The sequence below is a fragment of the Pseudopodoces humilis genome, chromosome 7, assembly GCF_049639895.1.
Source record: "Pseudopodoces humilis isolate 2021_Gansu_Grassland_sample_001 chromosome 7, ASM4963989v1, whole genome shotgun sequence".
NCBI classification, from domain to species: Eukaryota; Metazoa; Chordata; class Aves; order Passeriformes; family Paridae; genus Pseudopodoces; species Pseudopodoces humilis.
The window spans coordinates 36,312,124-36,331,450 of record NC_142206.1 but is presented as its reverse complement, the minus strand read 5'-3'; the positions used below and the strand labels follow the sequence as shown (position 1 = coordinate 36,331,450).

Genomic DNA, 19,327 nt, shown 5'->3' with positions numbered 1-19,327 from the left:
AGGGAACTTTAAAATCAGGATAGGCTATGGATTCCTCATTTGACATACTGACACAATGCATAGCCATCTTTTAATCCTTAATTCTCTAATTCTTTCAGCTACACACTATTTAAGTGCCTAGCTGTAAACTGGATTAAAGCCAAAAAATGTACCACGGCAGTTTCTTTACCCTATCCTAGAAATGCAAACTTGCTTTAAACACTCAGTCTGCTGCTGGTTTAAAAGCCATTTTCCTTTATATGAATGGTTTCCAGTTTTCTGCCAGCCACAGGACTTCTCCAGCACTTCTTTTCCATAACAGCCTGCAGTACCAAAACATTACCAAAACAGAATCTCCAGCATTACCACATCTCTACAAGATGCTTTTCCACTTTCACAGCATGTCAAACTATTATAAAACAGGGTCTACCTTTCACATCAGTCTCTCTGGTATCCGCACTGGGCTTTCAATAACTTGAAGACTAAGGATACAGCTATTTAATTTCAAAACAAACAAACAAACCTTCAAATTAAGCATACAGTTATCTGATTTAAGTAATATATTTTAGGAGGTCTACATTAAAATATGTTTTTAATTTTGTTTAAAGCTTTATTATCTCATTTTTTTCAAGTGATCTAGAAGCTAAGCTATCATTGCAATTAGAGCAAATCAATTCTAACTGGCATCTCTAGCTGTATTGAAACTTTTCAGCATTAAGAAACAAGCATGAAGACCTTAGCTACCGTAATTAAAGTCTTCCGATTCTCTATGCAACAGAATTAAAGATGCCTAGAAATCAAACCCAAACAATTAGAAAAGCTGCATAGGAAAAAACAAGTCCAAACCTGCCTTCATGCTATGATTACTCAGTGAAGGATCCCATTATTGTCTAAATTCTTCTAGACTTGTTTTCCCACATGGCATTTCTCCCTTATCAGCAAGAAATGTACATGCATTGCAAAGTCATCTACGAATGTAGCAGTGAGATATCATCCTGTGGATAAATAGCCAAATTTTAAATAAATAAATAAATAAAAAGAAAAAAGCTGGAATGTAAAAAGAGTAAGCTGGGTGGCTTTTGGGTCGTTTCAAAATGTCAGGGTTTTTATTACATACACGGTCTGAAGAAATTTAAATTAATTTTATTATCGCAGCAGTGAGTTGGCAGGAAGAGTCGGCTCCCATCCGCACGATTACCAAGCCGTACCTTGCCGTACCGGCACGGAGCCCCCTCCCCGCCGCTGTGTGCTCGGCCGGCTCCGGCGCCGGGCGCGGGCCCGGCCGCAGCCGCACGCGCAGAGCCCCGCGCGGTGCCCGCGCAGCGCCCGCGGCCCGCACGCCCCCTGCCGGCGCCACCCCGCGCTGCGCACCGGCCTTGCGGGAACACGGGGAAACCCGCTCCCGGATAAAGAGCGCCCTTCAGCCGTGAAGAATCTCCTCCGGTCGGCACCGCCTAGTAACCCCCGGCGCCGGGCTACAACAGGGAAAACTACTGCCCTGCACCACGCGCCCCCAGCACTGCGGGCAGCAGCCGCTTGCCTATGCGTACATCCTAACTTGGTCCATATGGTTCTACTTCTTGCTCCTCTGTCCTCCACATCGCAAAAAATATTTCGTCCTATGGTGAAAATGTAAATCTTCCCGAACGAAAAGGCGAGCCAAAGGAAATCTGACTGGGGAGCCTGCCTCATAGTGACAGCACAAGCATGCAGCCTCCCAACTGGATTTGTGCCATCCTTAGTCATGCACAGCTGGTGTTTGCTCACTAAAATACTCTGTTCATAAACAAGCAATCCCTACTCTATTATTGCTGCCATCTATTAATTCAACTTGTTTCTACTATAATAAATTGTCTCTGGCCAGGCAGCTTTCATAAATAGTCATCCTAGTCTGAATATGAATTGTCCTGGCACAAAACCCAAAAATTCTTCCCAAGTGCTCCAAGGGGAGTACAACTGACTGCTGGTACATCATGAAAAGAATCAGCTGTCAAACTAAGCAAACAATTAACAATAGGACACAAGGGTAAAACTTTAAGTTATTTCTTAACGCAAAAAGAATACTGTATAGATTTACAGGTCTTGGTACAGGCTCAAGAGCTTATATATATCTTAACTAATCCATCTACAACAGGTAACCCAGGGTACCAAAAAAGCTAATATTCTAGGAAGGCATAAGAAGCTGCCCTGCTTGTTTTCCCTGGATCTGAATCAAAAAAAAAAAAAAATTTACCCAGTCTTGGACATGGTATCTAGGCATCTAAATGCACTTCTGTCTTGAATTATTTACTCTGTAACCATGAGGTAAAAATATGCAAAGCAGACTGAGCTCCAGCATGGAAGACTTTGAACTCTCAAGTTCTAATCCTAGCTCTGCCAACAACACTGCGACCGTGACAATGTCCAAGGCTCTGTTGATGTCTTAGTATTTCAGACCATCACTACAAAAGCTTCCATATTAAAAAAAAAATTAAATACATATATCAGTAGAAACAATAGGATTTTTGTTTTGTTTTTTAACTATAGAAAGTAGATTTTTAAGATAGAAGGATGTTTTCTTTTATCAAGAGGATGAAAAATCCTTTATGCTTTGACTGTTAATCTTCTAACTTATGATACTCCAAACAACAAGATGTCACAGCTGTTACTGAAAGTAGCAAGAATCTACTCTAATCCAATCTCCTCTGAGAGGACAGCATCATTCACAGATCTCACTCACCAGAAAATAGTTGTTTTCAATAGTCTGTAAGCAGTTTTATCTTAGAAATAAGAGCACCAGTTACAAGCATAGAACTTGTAACACAGACTAATAAAGGAAGCACAGACCTTTATAGTCATGGTGATCTATTTTCCTCCACAAGTCCTTTCTTTCCTCCTTTAAGCAGTACATCAAGTTCAAGTTTAGATTCTATAAATTTGTATTTTGTTTCTAAAAGACATAAGGACTGTTAATGAAGTTGCAGGGGCCTCCTGAAACTCTGATCTACTAACAATCATTACTGCTTCTTCTGAAAGAGATGAACTTACAATAGCAGTGAAGGAAACAAAAACCATGACAAGGTGAGGCACAATCAGTAGTTATTATGTAACTACTGATTAGTTAAGATTTACCTTATAGATGTAAAATAAAGGCATTCATTGCTGCATACCTGATGACAAATTTACTATAAAATACAGCAGACTGTATTTCAAAGACCAATAGACTCTGAAAAAAACCTCCTTATTTACTTAATTCGCCACTACAAAACTGAAAATTTCAGTGATTTCTAAAATTCAGAGCACTGGACAGTTCCAGCCTGTAACAAGGTCACAGAGATTCTCACTTCAAAACCTTATATCACAAAATTAATGAACTGAAATCAATGTGAGTACACAAATGAACAAACCAGCAACTTCAAGCCCAAAGGTTAAACATAAACATGATGTATGCCATCTTCATCTGAAGGAAAATAAACCACAGAATAAAAAATATATTAATGCATGAACAAACAAGACAGTTGTTTATTTAATCCACCTTAATTTCATACTTTCTAACTTGTAACTACATCAATGCACAATTTCACGACAGTAACAGCTTGCTAAGCTGTGACCACCAGTTCACACAATTCACAGCTGCTTCATCAATTTCAGCTGCTCTTCATTGATTAACATCCACCAGATGCTGGCCTCCAACTTCACACAGTACCACATAATTGTAACATCAATGTAACAACAACTCCTAATACAAGGTGTAACCACAAAACTTGTGTATGTCAGAATTACTAAGAGATACTTTATCTAAATACATTTTTAAAATGCATAAAACTGCATGTTTGAGAAGTATCATACACCATCTTAAAATCGCGTAAGCTGGTACAGAAAGTTATGTGCAATTTGTGGACATGGTTTCCATGGAGCTACTCAACGACCATCCCACAACACAGATCACACTGCAGACTGGTATTTGTTTTGCAGAAGTATTAGAGCAAATGCCATGTTTTAAAGTTGATTAGAAGGAACCATTTAAGTAGTTTTGCTTTTCAAAATGACAGATTTTTCTCTGAGATCCAATTATTCCAACAGCCTATTCAAAAACAGCACTAAAGACTGTGAAATAATAAGATCAGTTGCCATCACAAACAGTACATATTTCATATAACAACTTCAAACACTCTTCTTATTAAGTGTGACTGAGTTTATGGAAATATTTTTAAATCTTTTACAAAACTCCTCCGGGAAGCTTGCAGATGGCACGTAGTCCTCGCTCCTTCTACCTGTTGATTTTCGTTTTACTTGTCTTTTACAACAAGAAGATGCTACATTTGCCTGATAAAAGCACTTGAGGATACTTTGTATTTAATGTTTTATGAGTACAAAGCCTGCATTATACACCCTCCCATTGCAAAGGAGGCTTGCTTCTTAGTTTATCTGTGGCAATAATGTGCACAATGGAAGTACTCCCAGTCTACAGCAGCAGGTGGACATAATGAACACCTGTGGTTTTTACTCTTGAATGATTCCTGCTGTCTATTTATAGTGCAGGCAACAGTTTTAGTAATATTGAGCTGGGAAATCACTCAAAAATTTTTATTTCCAAGCTTTAGGGAAGATACATAGCTTTTGGGATTTCTTGCCTTAGCTGTTTATAAAGTATTATTATACATAATTTCTCCAGAAACAGTAAATCCGTGGAGCTATTAAAAAAAAAGTTTTGGACACTATTCAGCACTGACTCCTATTTCTTTCAAGCCAGTGTTCTGAAGAGACAGAATTTAATTATTTATTGTCTCCAACATACAGAAGCATTCTCTACAACATCTACACATCCTTCCAGAATTGCAGTTCAACTCAGTGACGCACAGGGAAAGGACAGAGCCAAAGCCAGACATAGGATAAGATCTACTAAGTTATTCATGGTACTGATAAAATATAAACAGACAAACTCAAAAGCCCATCAAAAACAAATAAGAAATTAACTAAATAAAAACATTAATTACATTAAACATATGGGACTGCCCAGCAGTAGCCATTTGATTTATGACACACATTTCACGTTAAAGCTGATAACTAAATATTCACCTACCGAATCATTTGCTGCTAGGGCAAGGGCGATATTTACTGTAAGAAAGAAGAAGAAAAACAAAAATATTAAGTGTAGGAAAACTTAGTTCCTAAATATTGAGAATGTTATCACTGCTAAAAAGAGAAAATATAAATACATCACACTTATTTAATAATTACATCATTGTCTCAGTTCTCAGCTTCTTGCATCTCTACAACATTTGCAATTTAAGTGGCAGCAGCACCTACGTTTAAGTCCATGTTTGTTAACCAGCAAACAAACTCAAGCTAATCTGCAAAAACTTGCAGAGTTGCAGTTTCTAGAGGACACTGCAAAATAAAAATGCAGTCTCAGTATTTTGCCAAAGAATAACATTAAGAAAAACTTTTGGACATACCCACTTTTTGGAAGTGGACACCATACTATAAAACCAAATTAACCCTACCATCAGTAATTTTCACCACACTCTCTAATGAACTTTCATAAAACTAGAAATTAGGTAAGCACTGACATAAACTATTAAAAGAAGTGACCAACATGATTATCATATCCCTTTTTTTGTGTTCTTGTGATATACTGAATAGAGATGTTTTCTGGAAGATGGTGCAATGCATGCTTTTCACTTAATTTTTATGTCAGAAAACAAAGTCACAAGTACCTGAAAGTATCCGTAACTAAAAAAAAAGAAACCAGACAAAAAGAGATGAAGCAACTAAAAAGCATTTGTTTAAAGCTTTTACATTTCCATCAGCACTTAACTCTCATGTGCAATAGCATGTGGAAATAGTATCTTTAATGGTTCACCAGCTTCAGTTATGTTGGGAGACCTCCTAGAAGCTTTTCTATAAAAAAATATTAAGTTTTATAATACAAAAAGTCGTATGTTTTAGAAAATAAAAGAAAAAAGCCAGGAAAAAATCCAACACACACAACCCTTTCTTGGGTAATATCTTTTGTTTCCTTGACATATTGCTGTTTGCCACTCTTTCAGGAAAGGTAAGCTGCAATCAGCCTTGTGCTGCTGGAAGAGTACAGAAGTTCTGAGAAGGTGGGGAGCCAGATTCCTGTCTTGAAGAACTTAACACCAAGAAAGCTAAGTTCCTTCAAATAAAACAGTCAGGGGACTAACAAGGACAACTGTACAGCTTTCTCAAAGAGGCACGCAGCCTCTTTCCTCCTAGGCTAACAAAACACATAGATTTTGTTCTTCAATTTGATATTTAAACAGATGCTCAATTAACCATTCCTTGAATCAGAGGAAAATTCACCCTCTGAAATGTGAGGGAGACAAGACTTTTTAAAAATCACTTTGCACTTCATCTTCTTAAACAGCTTTCATGAGTGAAAATTAAAGTATGATCCACCATGCTTCTTCAGTAAGGGGTATTTGACTACTGAAGGGAGACACTGGGAACAACAGAGCATGCAAACCTAAGGTATTGAGTTGGATATCTAGCTGAACACTTTATTTTGAATCCCAGCTGGATCTTTCATTCCCTTGTTTTTGTATTACTATCAGTTCTAAGGGGGCATAAACATGCAGAATAGGACCTAACCTGAGCCTGAACATTCATACTGGCCCTAATTAAGTTCCCATAACCAGGAGTGCAGGACATCAAGGCAATACATGCCAGAAATTCCATACAACTTCACAGCAGGCTCCAAGAAAAGCCACTAAGGTCTCTCCAACCATGCTAAACCTGCCAACCAGTATAGGGAATGCCACACAGAGTTTGTCTAATGCAACCTAAACATCTAATTAGTCTTATCTAAACTAAACCTCCCCTGACACAGCTTCAATGGCATGAAGTCGAGTCAGGAGAAACTTAGGTTGGGTATCAGGAAAAGGTTCTTCGCTCAGAGGGTGGTTGGGCACTGGAACAGGCCCCCCAAGGCAGTGGTCACAGCATCAGCCCAGCAGAGTTCAAGTGTCAGCATTTGGACAACGCTGTCAGCACAGAGTGTGACTCTTGTGGATGTTCCTGTGCAGGGACAGGACTGGGACTTAATGATCCTTGTGGGTCCCTTCCAACTCAGCATATTCTGTGATTCTATGACTCTATACCTCTTGAAACCACTACAAGTCTGGGAAGGTTTATAATTTGTAACTTCCAACTTTCTAACTTCGAAATCCAAACTGGCCCTAGGAATAGTACAACTGAACTCTCTGAGCACTCAGCTAACAATACAACTAAAACTTGATCCAAAATCAGACAAGTACAGAGCCAGCTATGTGTCTGTACCTGACATGGTTAATATACATCATCAATAAAATACTTATAGACAATTTCGATAAACTTAGGAAGGAAACTTTCAATACCTACATCTCAATGTAAGTGCCATTTAGAAATAGTGCTTATGAGAATATTTTAACATATAAAGAAGGCCCCAAATCAAAAAAGTTTCAATAACAGTACATCCTACATGCAGAATACAAGTATGCAAGAGGGGAAAAAAACGTTAAAATGCAGTTAATATGACTGAGATATAGTCAACACATGGTCAAATGTATCAGCTTCCCTAAACAGTAGTGAAAAATCTCAGCCTCAGCCTTCGTTAAAAATGTATGAAGGTCCATGTAGTCAGTTTCTGTATTTTCCTCAAATAACAGGATTAGCAGAATGTGAGCAAGAACACCAGCCTTTAATTCTGTCCTACTTCCACAGCTGAAAACAGTAATATTTCCAACAATTTAGAAATTTCCCCTCTTTCAAGACTACTCTTTAACTTCTTTTCATGCCAGGATCGATTTTCTTCAGTACTCACATCTTTAGGGTAATGCAAAAAGGGAACAGATGAAGAGGAATTAAATAACAAACAAACAAAAGCAAAAAGTCCCAGACTTTGGACAGATGCAGTAAATATATAAGAACGCCATTAAAAAACAAGAAACTTGACAGGAAAGTCACAAAGAACATAGGAAACAAACAAACCAACATATTAGACAAATAGAAACAACAAAAAACAAGCAAAGTATCTAAATATGGATTGAAAAAATATTGTTTCAGTAACATAATTTCTTCTAATCATTGACTACACTGATTTCAGAAGACCAAAAAGCACTGAAAGCACCAGAAACTACAACGTGAAAGCCACATGCAATAAACAGAATGAGTTATTCAACAGGTTAGGGAATGACCCTGACAAACTTGACCAGAATGCAGATGCTCTTTTCCCGAAATGGAGATCCAGAGCAACTGAAACACAACTATATTGGAGAAAACACAAAAAACTCCAACAGGCCTTCTGATATACACACAAGACTGATGATATTTTCAGTGATGCTTTAGGAATTAGAGGTGCTTACTAGTCTTCTTTTCAATTCCTGCTCTCAAAATATATCAGCAGAGCTGTCACCAAACATGCTCCCCCACAAACTTCAAGCAAAAACATCATTTTAAGTACATAATTCAGTAACGATGCCATGCAATACTTTTGTTTATACAAGTTATCTGAAATTCAATTGTTCATCTGAACCATGAAATTTACCCTCATTGTAATAAACAAGAATATAGATTTCCTTCTCAATATTATGAATTAAAACATTAATTTTAAAAGGCTGTCCATTACCGATATACGTAAATGCTTCACTTACATTTCCAGTATCTTATCTAATGCTTGTTGAAACCATATTTTTTATTTTTAAATGCATAGGAATGAACGTACAGCTCTAAGTATTTATACATTTAAGTATTTATACATGTGTTATGTAGAAATTGCACACAGATGCCAGTTACAAAAACTTAAATTCAGATATTTGTTTGCAGACATGAGGAAAATAATCTGACTTTACTTTTCAAATTTATGTTCATTTTGTAAACTGTCAATTTATTAACAGGTATTTGGTATTTTTAGTAACTGGCAACAACCAGTCTATGCATTATAATGATATACCTTTTGATGGTTAAGAAACTCAAATTCTAATTGTTTTACATGTCTTTGTATAGGTAGGTATATCCTATGTATACAACAGATAGAAGATAAATAGAAAAAAAAATCCTTTTTATTAAAAACAGCTACTTTAAGTGCAGATATCATGTTAGTCTGTTCTAGAAATTATTAGACAATCAGTCTCTTTCAAGCATGGCTGAAATACAAACCCCAAAATGATACGTTAAGACTTATATCTATGTGTTTATTCACAACACATGGAGATGAACAGCAGACATCCTTCAACTAAAGGATGACTTTTCCAGCCTAGATGCTAAGAAAGAGATCTTTAAACAAATTTCTAACACTTTACAGAGATCTTTTCAGAGAAGTTTACTTTCAGTGTCATAGAATCATAGAATGGTTTGGGTTGGAAGGGACCCTAAGGATGACCCAGCTTCAAACCCCTGCCATGGACAAGGACACCTTCCACTAGACAAAGTTGTGCAAAACCCCATCTAACCTGGCCTTGAACACTTCCAGGGATGGGACAACCACTCCTTGTCTGGGCAACCTGTTCCAGTGCCTCACCACCCCCACAGTATAGAACTTCTTCCTAGTAGCTAATCTACATCTCTCCACTTCTAGTTTACAACTATTCACCCTTGTCCTATCTGCTCACATAAAAAGCTCCTTCCTTTTCGTAAGCCTCCTTTTAGTACTGGAAGGTTCTCTAAGAGTCTCCCCAAAGCCTTCTCTTCTCCAGGCTAAACAACCGCAACTCTCTCAGCCTGTCTCCAGAGCAGAGATGTTCCGGCCCTCTGATCATCTGTGTGACTTGTTGGACACACTCTCCTTCCTATTCTGGGGACCCAGACCTGGATAAAATGCAGCCATCCAGCCATGTACTAATCCACCAAGTGGTCCATCCATCAACTCCCGATCTCTCCAGTTCAGAGGCAAGGATGCCATGCAGGACAGTGCCAAATGCTTTGCAGAAGTCCAGGTCGATGACACCAGTCACTCTTCCTTCATCCACCACCACTGTAAGAAGGTTACCACATTTGTTGGCCCAAGTATTTTTCCACCAAGAAACAGGTGGCAGAGAAAAAAGGAGAGAAAAATTAATTCAAAACCTAATGGTGGAGTTGAGAGAAGGTGCTTCACAAGGCTCTGATCAGCTTGTGTTATTTTTAAATACTGTTTCACTTTTTCTTTATAAAACACCTACATAAGTAGTTGAGAAAATTGAACAGTCTTGACCTTAAAACTTTCTAAATATTTGTATCCTCTACAAAGAACGACTATGCTGACATCGCACAGAAAGGCACTGTATGGGCACACCTAAGCAGCCAGGGAAGGAGGAACAGTGTCACTGCACTAGCATATGATCCCCTTCACCTCAGCCTACATCAGCTCTTAACATGTCTCAATGTCTCAAGACAACACTGCACTACTACAAAGATTTATACCTAAATTAAAGCCAAGATTTCTGTATCCATGTAGGTTCTCAGTGGCTGCAACAGGACTTGACAGAGGTGAAGGGCAATGTAAAGGAACCAAATTACAAGGTAATGACACAAGCATCTAAATATTCCATACAAAATACCAGAAAATGTGCAAAGGAAATTATTTAAAAAAGAAAACCTTACCTGCTGTTGTTGATTTTCCAACTCCCCCTTTTCCAGAAGCCACGACCACCACTTGCTTAACCCCTTCTATGGGCTTTTGCTTTGGCAGCCCTCGTGACAGGAGCCGAGCACGTCTGTCCCTCAGAGCCTCATCCCCAGAGCTCGAGGACTAACAAAACCAAAAAGCAAGTGAATGCGTGTGCACCAGTCTGCAGTTTCCGCAGAGAAAGCTGACAGGAGTGAACCCACCTGTACACTGAGATATTTTCACTACTTGTCTAAAACAACATTCCGCACAGGGGCTCTCCCAAAGGGAGTCTGCTTCACAGGCAGGCAAGGACTGGGCCAACTTAACGGCAGTCACATCGTTTTTTGACAAACACTTAAGCATGACTGATCTTAACAGTCAAAAGAAATAAAAAGTTTGTGTAGAAATAAACCAAACACTGCTTAAAAGTCGGAAGCTTTACGAAACAGACTAGACTTGGCGGTCCTTTCAATACAGTTGTTTCAGGCACAACAAATACAGCAAAAGCGAAGGAGCAGGAAGCCGACGTGCTGAGGACAGGCGGTGCCGGACCGGCAGCTGTCCGAGGGCTGTCGCTGGCCTCAGCCGTGCCTGAAGAGCCACACTGGGGGCCCCCACGCTGGACGGACGGAGCAGCCGAGCCGAGCAGCCCGGCAGGCAGCGTCCACCTGCTCCCGGCTGGCACAATGGTACCGCCACGGGCGCTGAGCACCGCGCACTGCTCCCGCGGAGCTCCCGCGAGTCCGGGTAAGAAGCGGGCAGATCCATCTTCCTCTCCTGGACCGGCCCCACCGCCAACGCCTGCCGCGACCGCATCCCCTCCCGTAGGGACACTGCTACTGAGACGGCTGCTACAGCACACGGCCCGTCAGGGCACGGACAGACCGTCCCGCCCGCTGCCGCCACGGCACAGGGACAGCCCAGCCCAGCCAAGCTCGGCCCGGCCCTCGCCCGCCCCGTTCCGTCCCGCTCCCGCCCCTGAGGCCGCGGCGCGGCTCCCGCCTCACTCACCGCGGAGCTGGCTGACGGAGCGGCGCAAGGGGTGGGCGCGCGGCCCGTGCCGCCCCGCCGCGCCGCCGGAGCCACAGCCCTGCCGCCGCCGGGTAGGAGGCGGGCGGAGAACAGCGACCCGCGCCAGGCAGGACCCGCCATGCCCGCGGCCGCCCCGGGCGCGCTGAGATGGCGCCGTGCGGCCGCGCCTCGGCCCGCCCCCCGCGCCGCGCCGCGCCCCGCCCGCTGCCCCGCCGGCGGAGCTGGTTCAGGTGGGCCCGGAGCCTTGGGGTAGCCTGCACCTTGCCGGAGCTGAGAGGTGCCGTGGTTCCGGGGCTGCGGGAAGCGACCCGCGCCCTCCCGCCTGGCGGTGCCAGTGGGAAGCAGCAGCACGGAAGGCAGATCCCCGCCGCTGTCTGTAAGGAAGCCGGGGCCAAGGCATCCCCACCGAGTGACAGCACGCATTGCAAACTGCCTCGGGCTAATTCCTCGTTATGCTGTAATTGTCCCCGCAGAGGCTCGTTCTGGCGCTCGCTGCAGTGCTCCTTCGGCTCGTCGGTGCCTTCTGAATTCTCATCTTGGCCCGCATAATGGTTGGCCAAGAGTTCTGTCCCGTCTGGGTTTGTATCCTCTACAAATATAATAAATATATCCCATTTCTTCCTTTGGATTATTACGTAAAAGAACAAAAAGAGCTGTAGCCGAGACGGATGGCACCTGCTTGGTTCGGTTTTTTGTATATTTTGATTTGGATTTTTTGGTTGGTTGGGGTTTTTTTTAATAATACTAAAGCACAGAAGCACAGAGTTAGTCAAGTTGGAAGGCCACCACTGTGGATCATCTAGTCCAACCTCCCTGCTCAAGCAGGTTCATTCTAGGTCATGTTAGGGAAGATTTATTGCCAAAATAACCCCAAAACTTAAAAATGAAATAACATTTGAAAAATGACTTGGTAGAAAATTAGTTTGGTTTGTGTGCAGTAGGATGTAAGTGGCTTTAGAAAAAGAAAAAGAGTACCTATTCTCATTTCTGGGTGTCTGCATAGTACCACATTAATAATATAGTAACTGCAAACTCATGACAAAAGAAAAATTATTCAGAACCAAGGAGTCATTTTATCTTTATGACCAGACCTGCAACCTTTGGCCACAGAGGGATAGTATACCACTGCATACTAGGGTGAGTGTGTGTGGCATGGGAGTCTCAGATTCTGGGGTTTTTGTCCCCTCCGGCTGGTTGGCCAGCCCTTGTACCTTTAAGATAAATAAGGTTAAAGTGATGCTTTTTAATCTTGTTTTGTCATGTGGTGATAATTACTTGGTGATTATGAGCATCAGGCTCTTAGCATTACCTCCTGGCTCAGCCCTTGCACTGTGTCTCAGGATAGCTGCCGCTCCTCCCTTTGGCAGCTCTGACACCATGCTAGAACATGCTCTTGCCAAAACAGCATTCTCCTGTGGGGTAGACAAGCTATCAGGTTGCAAAATAATCCAAGCCAAAATGCCTACCGGTGTGAGTTCTTTGTATTATCTTTGCTGTGCTCTTCATGGAAGTTAAAGCAACTTCTACGTTGCTTTACTTAATGCTGAAACACTGATCTGGTCCTACACAGAGCAGCGTCAGTTTGGCAGAGCTTGTGCACAGGGGCACAGTGACATACCTGGGGGTTACAGGCCAGATTTATCAATAAGGCACATCTCAAAAATATGTAAATAGGGAATAGGCATTAGAGGAGAAAACTGCAGGTGTATATGAGGAGAGTCCTACTGTATCGCGATATTACCTCTATGTCATTCACTGGAATTTTTCCTCTACAGTCTTCTTCCTGCTAGGCTTAGACAGCAAGGTCAACATCACTTACATCACTGCATGGAGGCAGTTATGCCCACTTGTTGCAAAGTAAATTTGGATCAAGGGATTTTAAAAGATTCTGATTTCAAATATCCATTCAAAACAAGGCAGGTTTACATCAGTTTTCATATAGACTGTTAAGTAGTTTAAGAAAAAATTTCTGTTTATTATGAATGGCAGTACTTGAAAATGCAACACCTTTAACAAGCACAAAGAAAACACACAAGAAATTTAATAATTTTTCTTTATAATATGTATTAGTATTGTCAATAAATATAACACCACATAAGTAGCTTCATCCAGTGTGAAAGCTTTGCCAAACCTTAATCTGAAAAAGAAGTTGTTTGCTTTCATTCAGTTTCACTAAATCAGGAAGAAGGTCTCAAAGAATTGAGACCAATTTAGTTTATATATTGCTTTCCTGTGGAATTTTAAACAGTGCAATACTTCACAGTCAAGAAGAGATGAAAACCGTATTTAAATTGTCACTAGACTCTTCTGAAGTCAGTCATCAAGTTCTTCAGGTTAATATTGCTTCCTATAGTAACAATCACATCACAGTGAAGATGCAGCTTATATTACAGCGATTTTTCCAACCTTTAGGAAGTGGTGCAGAAAATTAAGGGATTTATTTTGTTGAATATGCCCTTCTGTAACAAAGCCACATCATTTTTCTTAGGTACCTTACATATATAGATATTCCTTGCATGAATGGAATTAACACATATTAACAGTATTTCCATACCTGAAGATAGAAACAAAGGTTTTGAAACTATTCCTAATCTTTGCCATATATTTTACAAACATTGAAGGAAGACTGGCATTTTCTTTCTTTTCTTCTTTCCTATATATTTTGTTTTTTTCAGTAATGGACATAAATTGCAATTGTAAGAATCTTAGGGGCAGAAGGACTCCTGTTGCTTTAGACACTGTACAAATACAGAATAAAAAAGATGATGAGTTTCCTAAAAGCTTTAGTAAACCATTTGACACTATGGATCTGAGTCATAATGACATTCACAGTTTCAGTTTCTGAAATTATTTTAATTCTGCTCTTCATTAATTTTTCTCAGTAACAAGCTTGTTTTACAGGAAGCATTTTTGTTAACATCAGACCTGAGCCTAAATAAGTTTTATGTAGCCAATCAATCTTATTTGATCAATGATGCTGATTGATACATCAATTTTTACTGGTTTTTGTGTATAGTAATTATTTTTAAAATCTGGTTAATGTTCTAAACTAGTTCAGTTTTGCTCCATAGCCATTCAATACTTACCTCATAAATCCCTGTAATAGCAGTGCAAGGTATTCCAGAAGGCACCAATAAACTTTGGGTGTATATGGACCACTTAGACAATTACGACAACCTTACACAATTATAGCACTCTTCTCCAGAGGTTTGTGTGCAAGGACCAATCTTGGCTGAAAATAACTGAGATCCAAGAACACTTCTTGTTGTCAATGTACACTGTATGAAGCACTGTCATATAGAACTGCAGGGCATCATTGTGAAGCCAGAGCACTGATTCTTGGAACACAATCCTCTGGTTAATCCTCAGCTGTGAATGTTTTACACCACACCAGATGTTCTTAACTGGTTCTTAACTGCTGAACCAGGAACAGAATATTTTTGTTAGTGAGCAAACCCTGGCTAAAATTATGTCAGGGAGTAAAGATGAGTTGCAATGGCAAAGAGTATTTCCTGCTGTGGATTTAGCCTAGAGGTTCACCTGAAACTGAGCTGAATTATTCTCTAAGCTCCAGAGTGCATTATTTAGATCTGTGTTTTCTGTGCCAGGAGCTAAAATTTGTCATATTTGTGCTGGGATTTATTTGTGGGCATGAAAAATGAAGGAGTTTTTAATCTGGATGTGGCTCTCATTGGGACTGTTACTTTGAAGATATGATTATTTTTTGTCCTATGGGCAACAGAGTATCCAATTAAGGAAAGATTAAACTGTAATTGATATTAAAATATCCCAACTTACAGAGTAATTGTTTTAGTCTGTTAATCATAAAAATGTAAGTCTCCAGCAGTTCCAAGAATTATCTGTGAAATAAAAAGCTCTGTAAGAAAAAGTTAAACCAAATACTATATTTCTATTCTTTTATAACATCAAATATGGAAGATAAAGTGTTTCACTTCCATTCTTGAGCAGCAATTTAGCATCTTTTGTAAAAGAAACTGTGACTCTTCGACAGCTTAAAAAAAACATAAACCAATCAAAGAATATGTTAAAAATCCGATCATTGCAGTGCTTCTGAGCTATCAAATAATACACTAGTAGTATCATCCTAAATCAATTCAGAAACATGCATTAAAAAAATTGGTGCTATGAGAAAGTGTGAAAATTAAAAATTAAAAACCAATTTTTGACGCTACTCTTTGAAACATGTTAATCTACACTGGAAGTCATAGCAGGAAGCCACATCATTTCTTGACATGTTTATTATCTTGACTACATGAATATTCATTAGAATTTACAATCTTTTCTTATTTAACTCACTGAATTAGACATTTGCTTTTTCCTCCCAAGATCACGTTTTATGTATGTGGGTTAAAAAAAATTAAAGGATTTTATATATATATATAGCTATTGTATTATATTACTATTGTATTACTGAAACAAACCATCAAAAAGCCAAAGGCTGAATGATGAAAGCCTTACATTTGTTTACTAATGTTGTTACAGTGTTCTAAGGGAAACAAGTTCCCAAATTATAATTTTAAGAAAAGCCCATAGATCAACATCACTGTATCAGTATATGATGCTGTACTATGGCAAACTGAGGTACCAGTTTGTGTTGTAATGCAATATTCTTTCACCAAAGGAAATAAAATGCCAAAATCTGTCAATCCCTGCTTGGCTCACTGTGCTCTGGCAATCTTGCCAAACTATGCTGGAAAAGAGGTTGCTGTGTCCTGGAAACAACAGCTCCAACAACTCATAAATGGCAGACCAAGCATATAATTGGTGCCTCCTCAAAACTCACAAGTTTTATCATGATGCATGGCAAATAACACATGGGCTGACTTCAGAGGTTTGCCATTCAGAGAATTTCCTAATGACCTATCATTTGTGTGCATGCTTCCCTGACTAGCTAAGGATCAGTATGCCTGAGGGCGAAAAATGATAGGAGCTGTGACTCAAGGAGAAAGCTTTTGGCCTGAAGCTGTGGTGAGTTTTACTTCGAAAGTCATCCACATAAATGCAAAAAAATGACATGTAGCCTTATTATGCCTGCATACTCAGCAGTAACTGGAGGCAAGGAGTCCTCCAGGTACAGAGAGAATAATAAATGACTCTCATACTGTTTGTGAGAGGAACAGAAAAAGCCACATCTCATTTCATGTCCATTTTTAGTAACATGAGGCTTTATGTCAATACTCTGATGTTACACATGGCAACTAGTGAAAACATGGACAATCAAGTTTCTGATGCTAGAAGATACTGATGCATCTTCGTCTATAGCAGCAACATCCTTATATTTTCATCAAAATTTGTCACTGAAGATGAAAAAAAAGTGGGATTAAGTAACACAACCACATTCAGTAGTACTAATTCCTATTGCAAAAGTGTTTATAAGGTGAAAAGAGCAGTGATGCAGCAATACTTGGACAGAACAGACTTTAATTCCTTTACAAGGCAGGGGTAGAGGAGTATCCACCTTGGATGCAGCAGACCAACCCTGACGGTAGGAAAATAATTTAGGAGCTGTGCTCTAATGTGCCTGTTCTAAATACCTCCTCCATCAGGAGGAACCCAGTTTGCAACACCCATCTACATCAGCCAGGCATGGGTTAGCTCAGGGGCTTGAAGCAAACCGGATCCCCACCTGCCAGAGCAGTGCCAGGATCTGAACTCATGTGTGGTCAGCAGCTCCATACAGAGAACAAGAAGCAGAAGCTGACTTTGACTGGTCAAGGGTGGCCTGGGTGGCCCTACTGAGCTTGCTCAGGGATGGCAAACAGCCTGTACAGCTGTTCACTGTCATGAGCTCTATTACTCCCACCCTGTTTGCTCCAGGCCCTCTGACCAAAAGGTTACCCTTTTCTAGCTCAGTGCTGGGTGCTGCTTCCCTCACCATTGAGTCACTACTGTCCTGCACCCAAGCTGTTGACATGTGCTCCTGCTGTGTAGAACCCAGATCCCAAACTCAGGAGACTGGAGAATAACGTACCTTTGGATAAACCTGCAGGGATCAACCTGGGTAAAGCAGAAAATTGCTCACCTTTCAGGGACTCCTCATGGAGTCAGCTTCACGACTCTGTTCAGCCTCCCTCTGAATTCCAGAATTAAGAATGAGGTTCTCAAGACTGGCTCTGCACAAGAAAGAGCACATGGACATATGGAATTAGGTCAATTCTGTGTAAATAAAGAATAAACATATTGCTTCTAACCAGTCTGCCGTGTTACAGTGAGACCCCGGGTGCGTACTGCAGGTAGGCCACCCCCACTGCTCAGTTGATTCTACTGTAGCACGATACAGAAGTCCTTTTAACATTAATGCCTGTCAATCATACAAAGATTTGCTTCAGGAGACACCCAAGCAGGAAAAAATAGAGTAGCTAAATGTCACAGGCCCAATGAGAAAGAAACTGACTAATATTGTTCTTCCTTCCTTTAGGCAATCCCAGTAAGCAAGTAGATTGTGTGTCTTTTATCTGGCCACTTTTCTCCCCCTAATAGATGCAAATTTCTGCTTCTCACAATAAAAAACAGTAATTGTATCTGACACAGCTTTCATATTGAATCTGCTATTTTTTTCAGAAGTTTAATTAACTTTTGATTGCTATAACAAATTTCAGCATCTGTTTTGTAATTGTATGAAGGACTAAACAAAACACTAATCTATTTTTAATCATGTATTAAATTTCTGTTGCTTTCTTTAAACACAACTAGCGGATAAAATCAACTACTCAAATCACAGAACTGTACTTCCACAACAGGAATACCAACCTTCACTGCAAACAATTCTGACATTTGTGGGGACACTAAATTGGCTCTGCTGGAAGAGCTGGAGGTGGACCAATTCTGATGCTACAGAACTGGAGCTGAAGAAGCCAAGACCTTCCTCAGAGGTATGGTGCAAAGCACAAAGATAAAAACCACAGTACCATCCTCCTCTCAACTTCCCCCAGAAGTCTGCAATGGTTCTTTCAAATGCTAAACAGACCTAGGGGGCAGTTTGGAAGGCAAAGTGTATGACAGTCTTCATTCTGTGTCTTCTCTGGAAGAGCTGTTTCTGGTAGTCTGCACAGGCATTGAGCAATAATTGTGGTCTTTGACTGACAGGACTGTTCATTTCTGCTGTCTGACTTGTACTAGGGAAATTCTTTATGCCCTCTTTGCTTTTCTTATTTAAATACCTCTGGAGGAAGGAGGATGATGGTTGGGAGGCAGACATAGTCCTAACCTCTGGACAGTACTTTGAATAAGTCAGTACTAAATACAGTCATCATAACATGTCTTAGACAGTAAAATTATTCTAACACCACTCGCTAATCCTCTCTGCACCCACACCACTGTTGAGCAGTACCTTGTCTCTTCTAGCTAATCAGCATTTCAGCTAACACTTCTGAGGCTGCAGTAGGCTTAACTGGGTCTTGAACTAGACTGTGAAATAGGCTACGAAAAGTAATCACCAAATATAGGAGCCAGAGAACCTATTTGTGCTATTTTTGATAAGGCAAGTAGCTCAAAAAGAGAAACAAAATTAGTAAACTGGGAGAAAAGAGGAAGAAAAATAGGTCATCCATCAATAGAAAGCAAAGGACTTGACTCAGTTCAAGATGTATGATCATAAAGATCACTTCAGAAATAAATCACACTAACATTCTGAGCTGTCCTATGGCAGTTTAAACATCTTGAACTAAAGATAAACAATATCTTTTTTGATTTCTTTGATCATTGACCTGTTGTTTCAACATGGCC

General features: G+C 40.2%; 1 protein-coding gene across 4 annotated transcripts in view; it reads right to left on the bottom strand.

The window, feature by feature from the left end:
- NUBPL (NUBP iron-sulfur cluster assembly factor, mitochondrial) overlaps positions 1-11,701 on the bottom strand; it is a 76,306-nt gene extending 64,605 nt beyond the window's left edge. The window contains exons 1-3 of one of the 4 annotated variants that reach the window (XM_088058353.1): positions 11,561-11,701; positions 10,543-10,690; positions 5,042-5,076 (exon numbers count right to left, since the gene is read on the bottom strand). In XM_088058353.1, coding sequence (XP_087914479.1) covers positions 5,042-5,076; positions 10,543-10,690; positions 11,561-11,701 — 324 coding nt within the window. Of the gene's footprint in view, positions 1-5,041; positions 5,080-10,542; positions 10,691-11,560 lie in introns of those variants that run through there. The other 3 variants (XM_014249727.2, XM_088058355.1, XM_088058357.1) reach the window with 3 other exon arrangements.
- Positions 11,702-19,327: the final 7,626 nt, after the last annotated feature.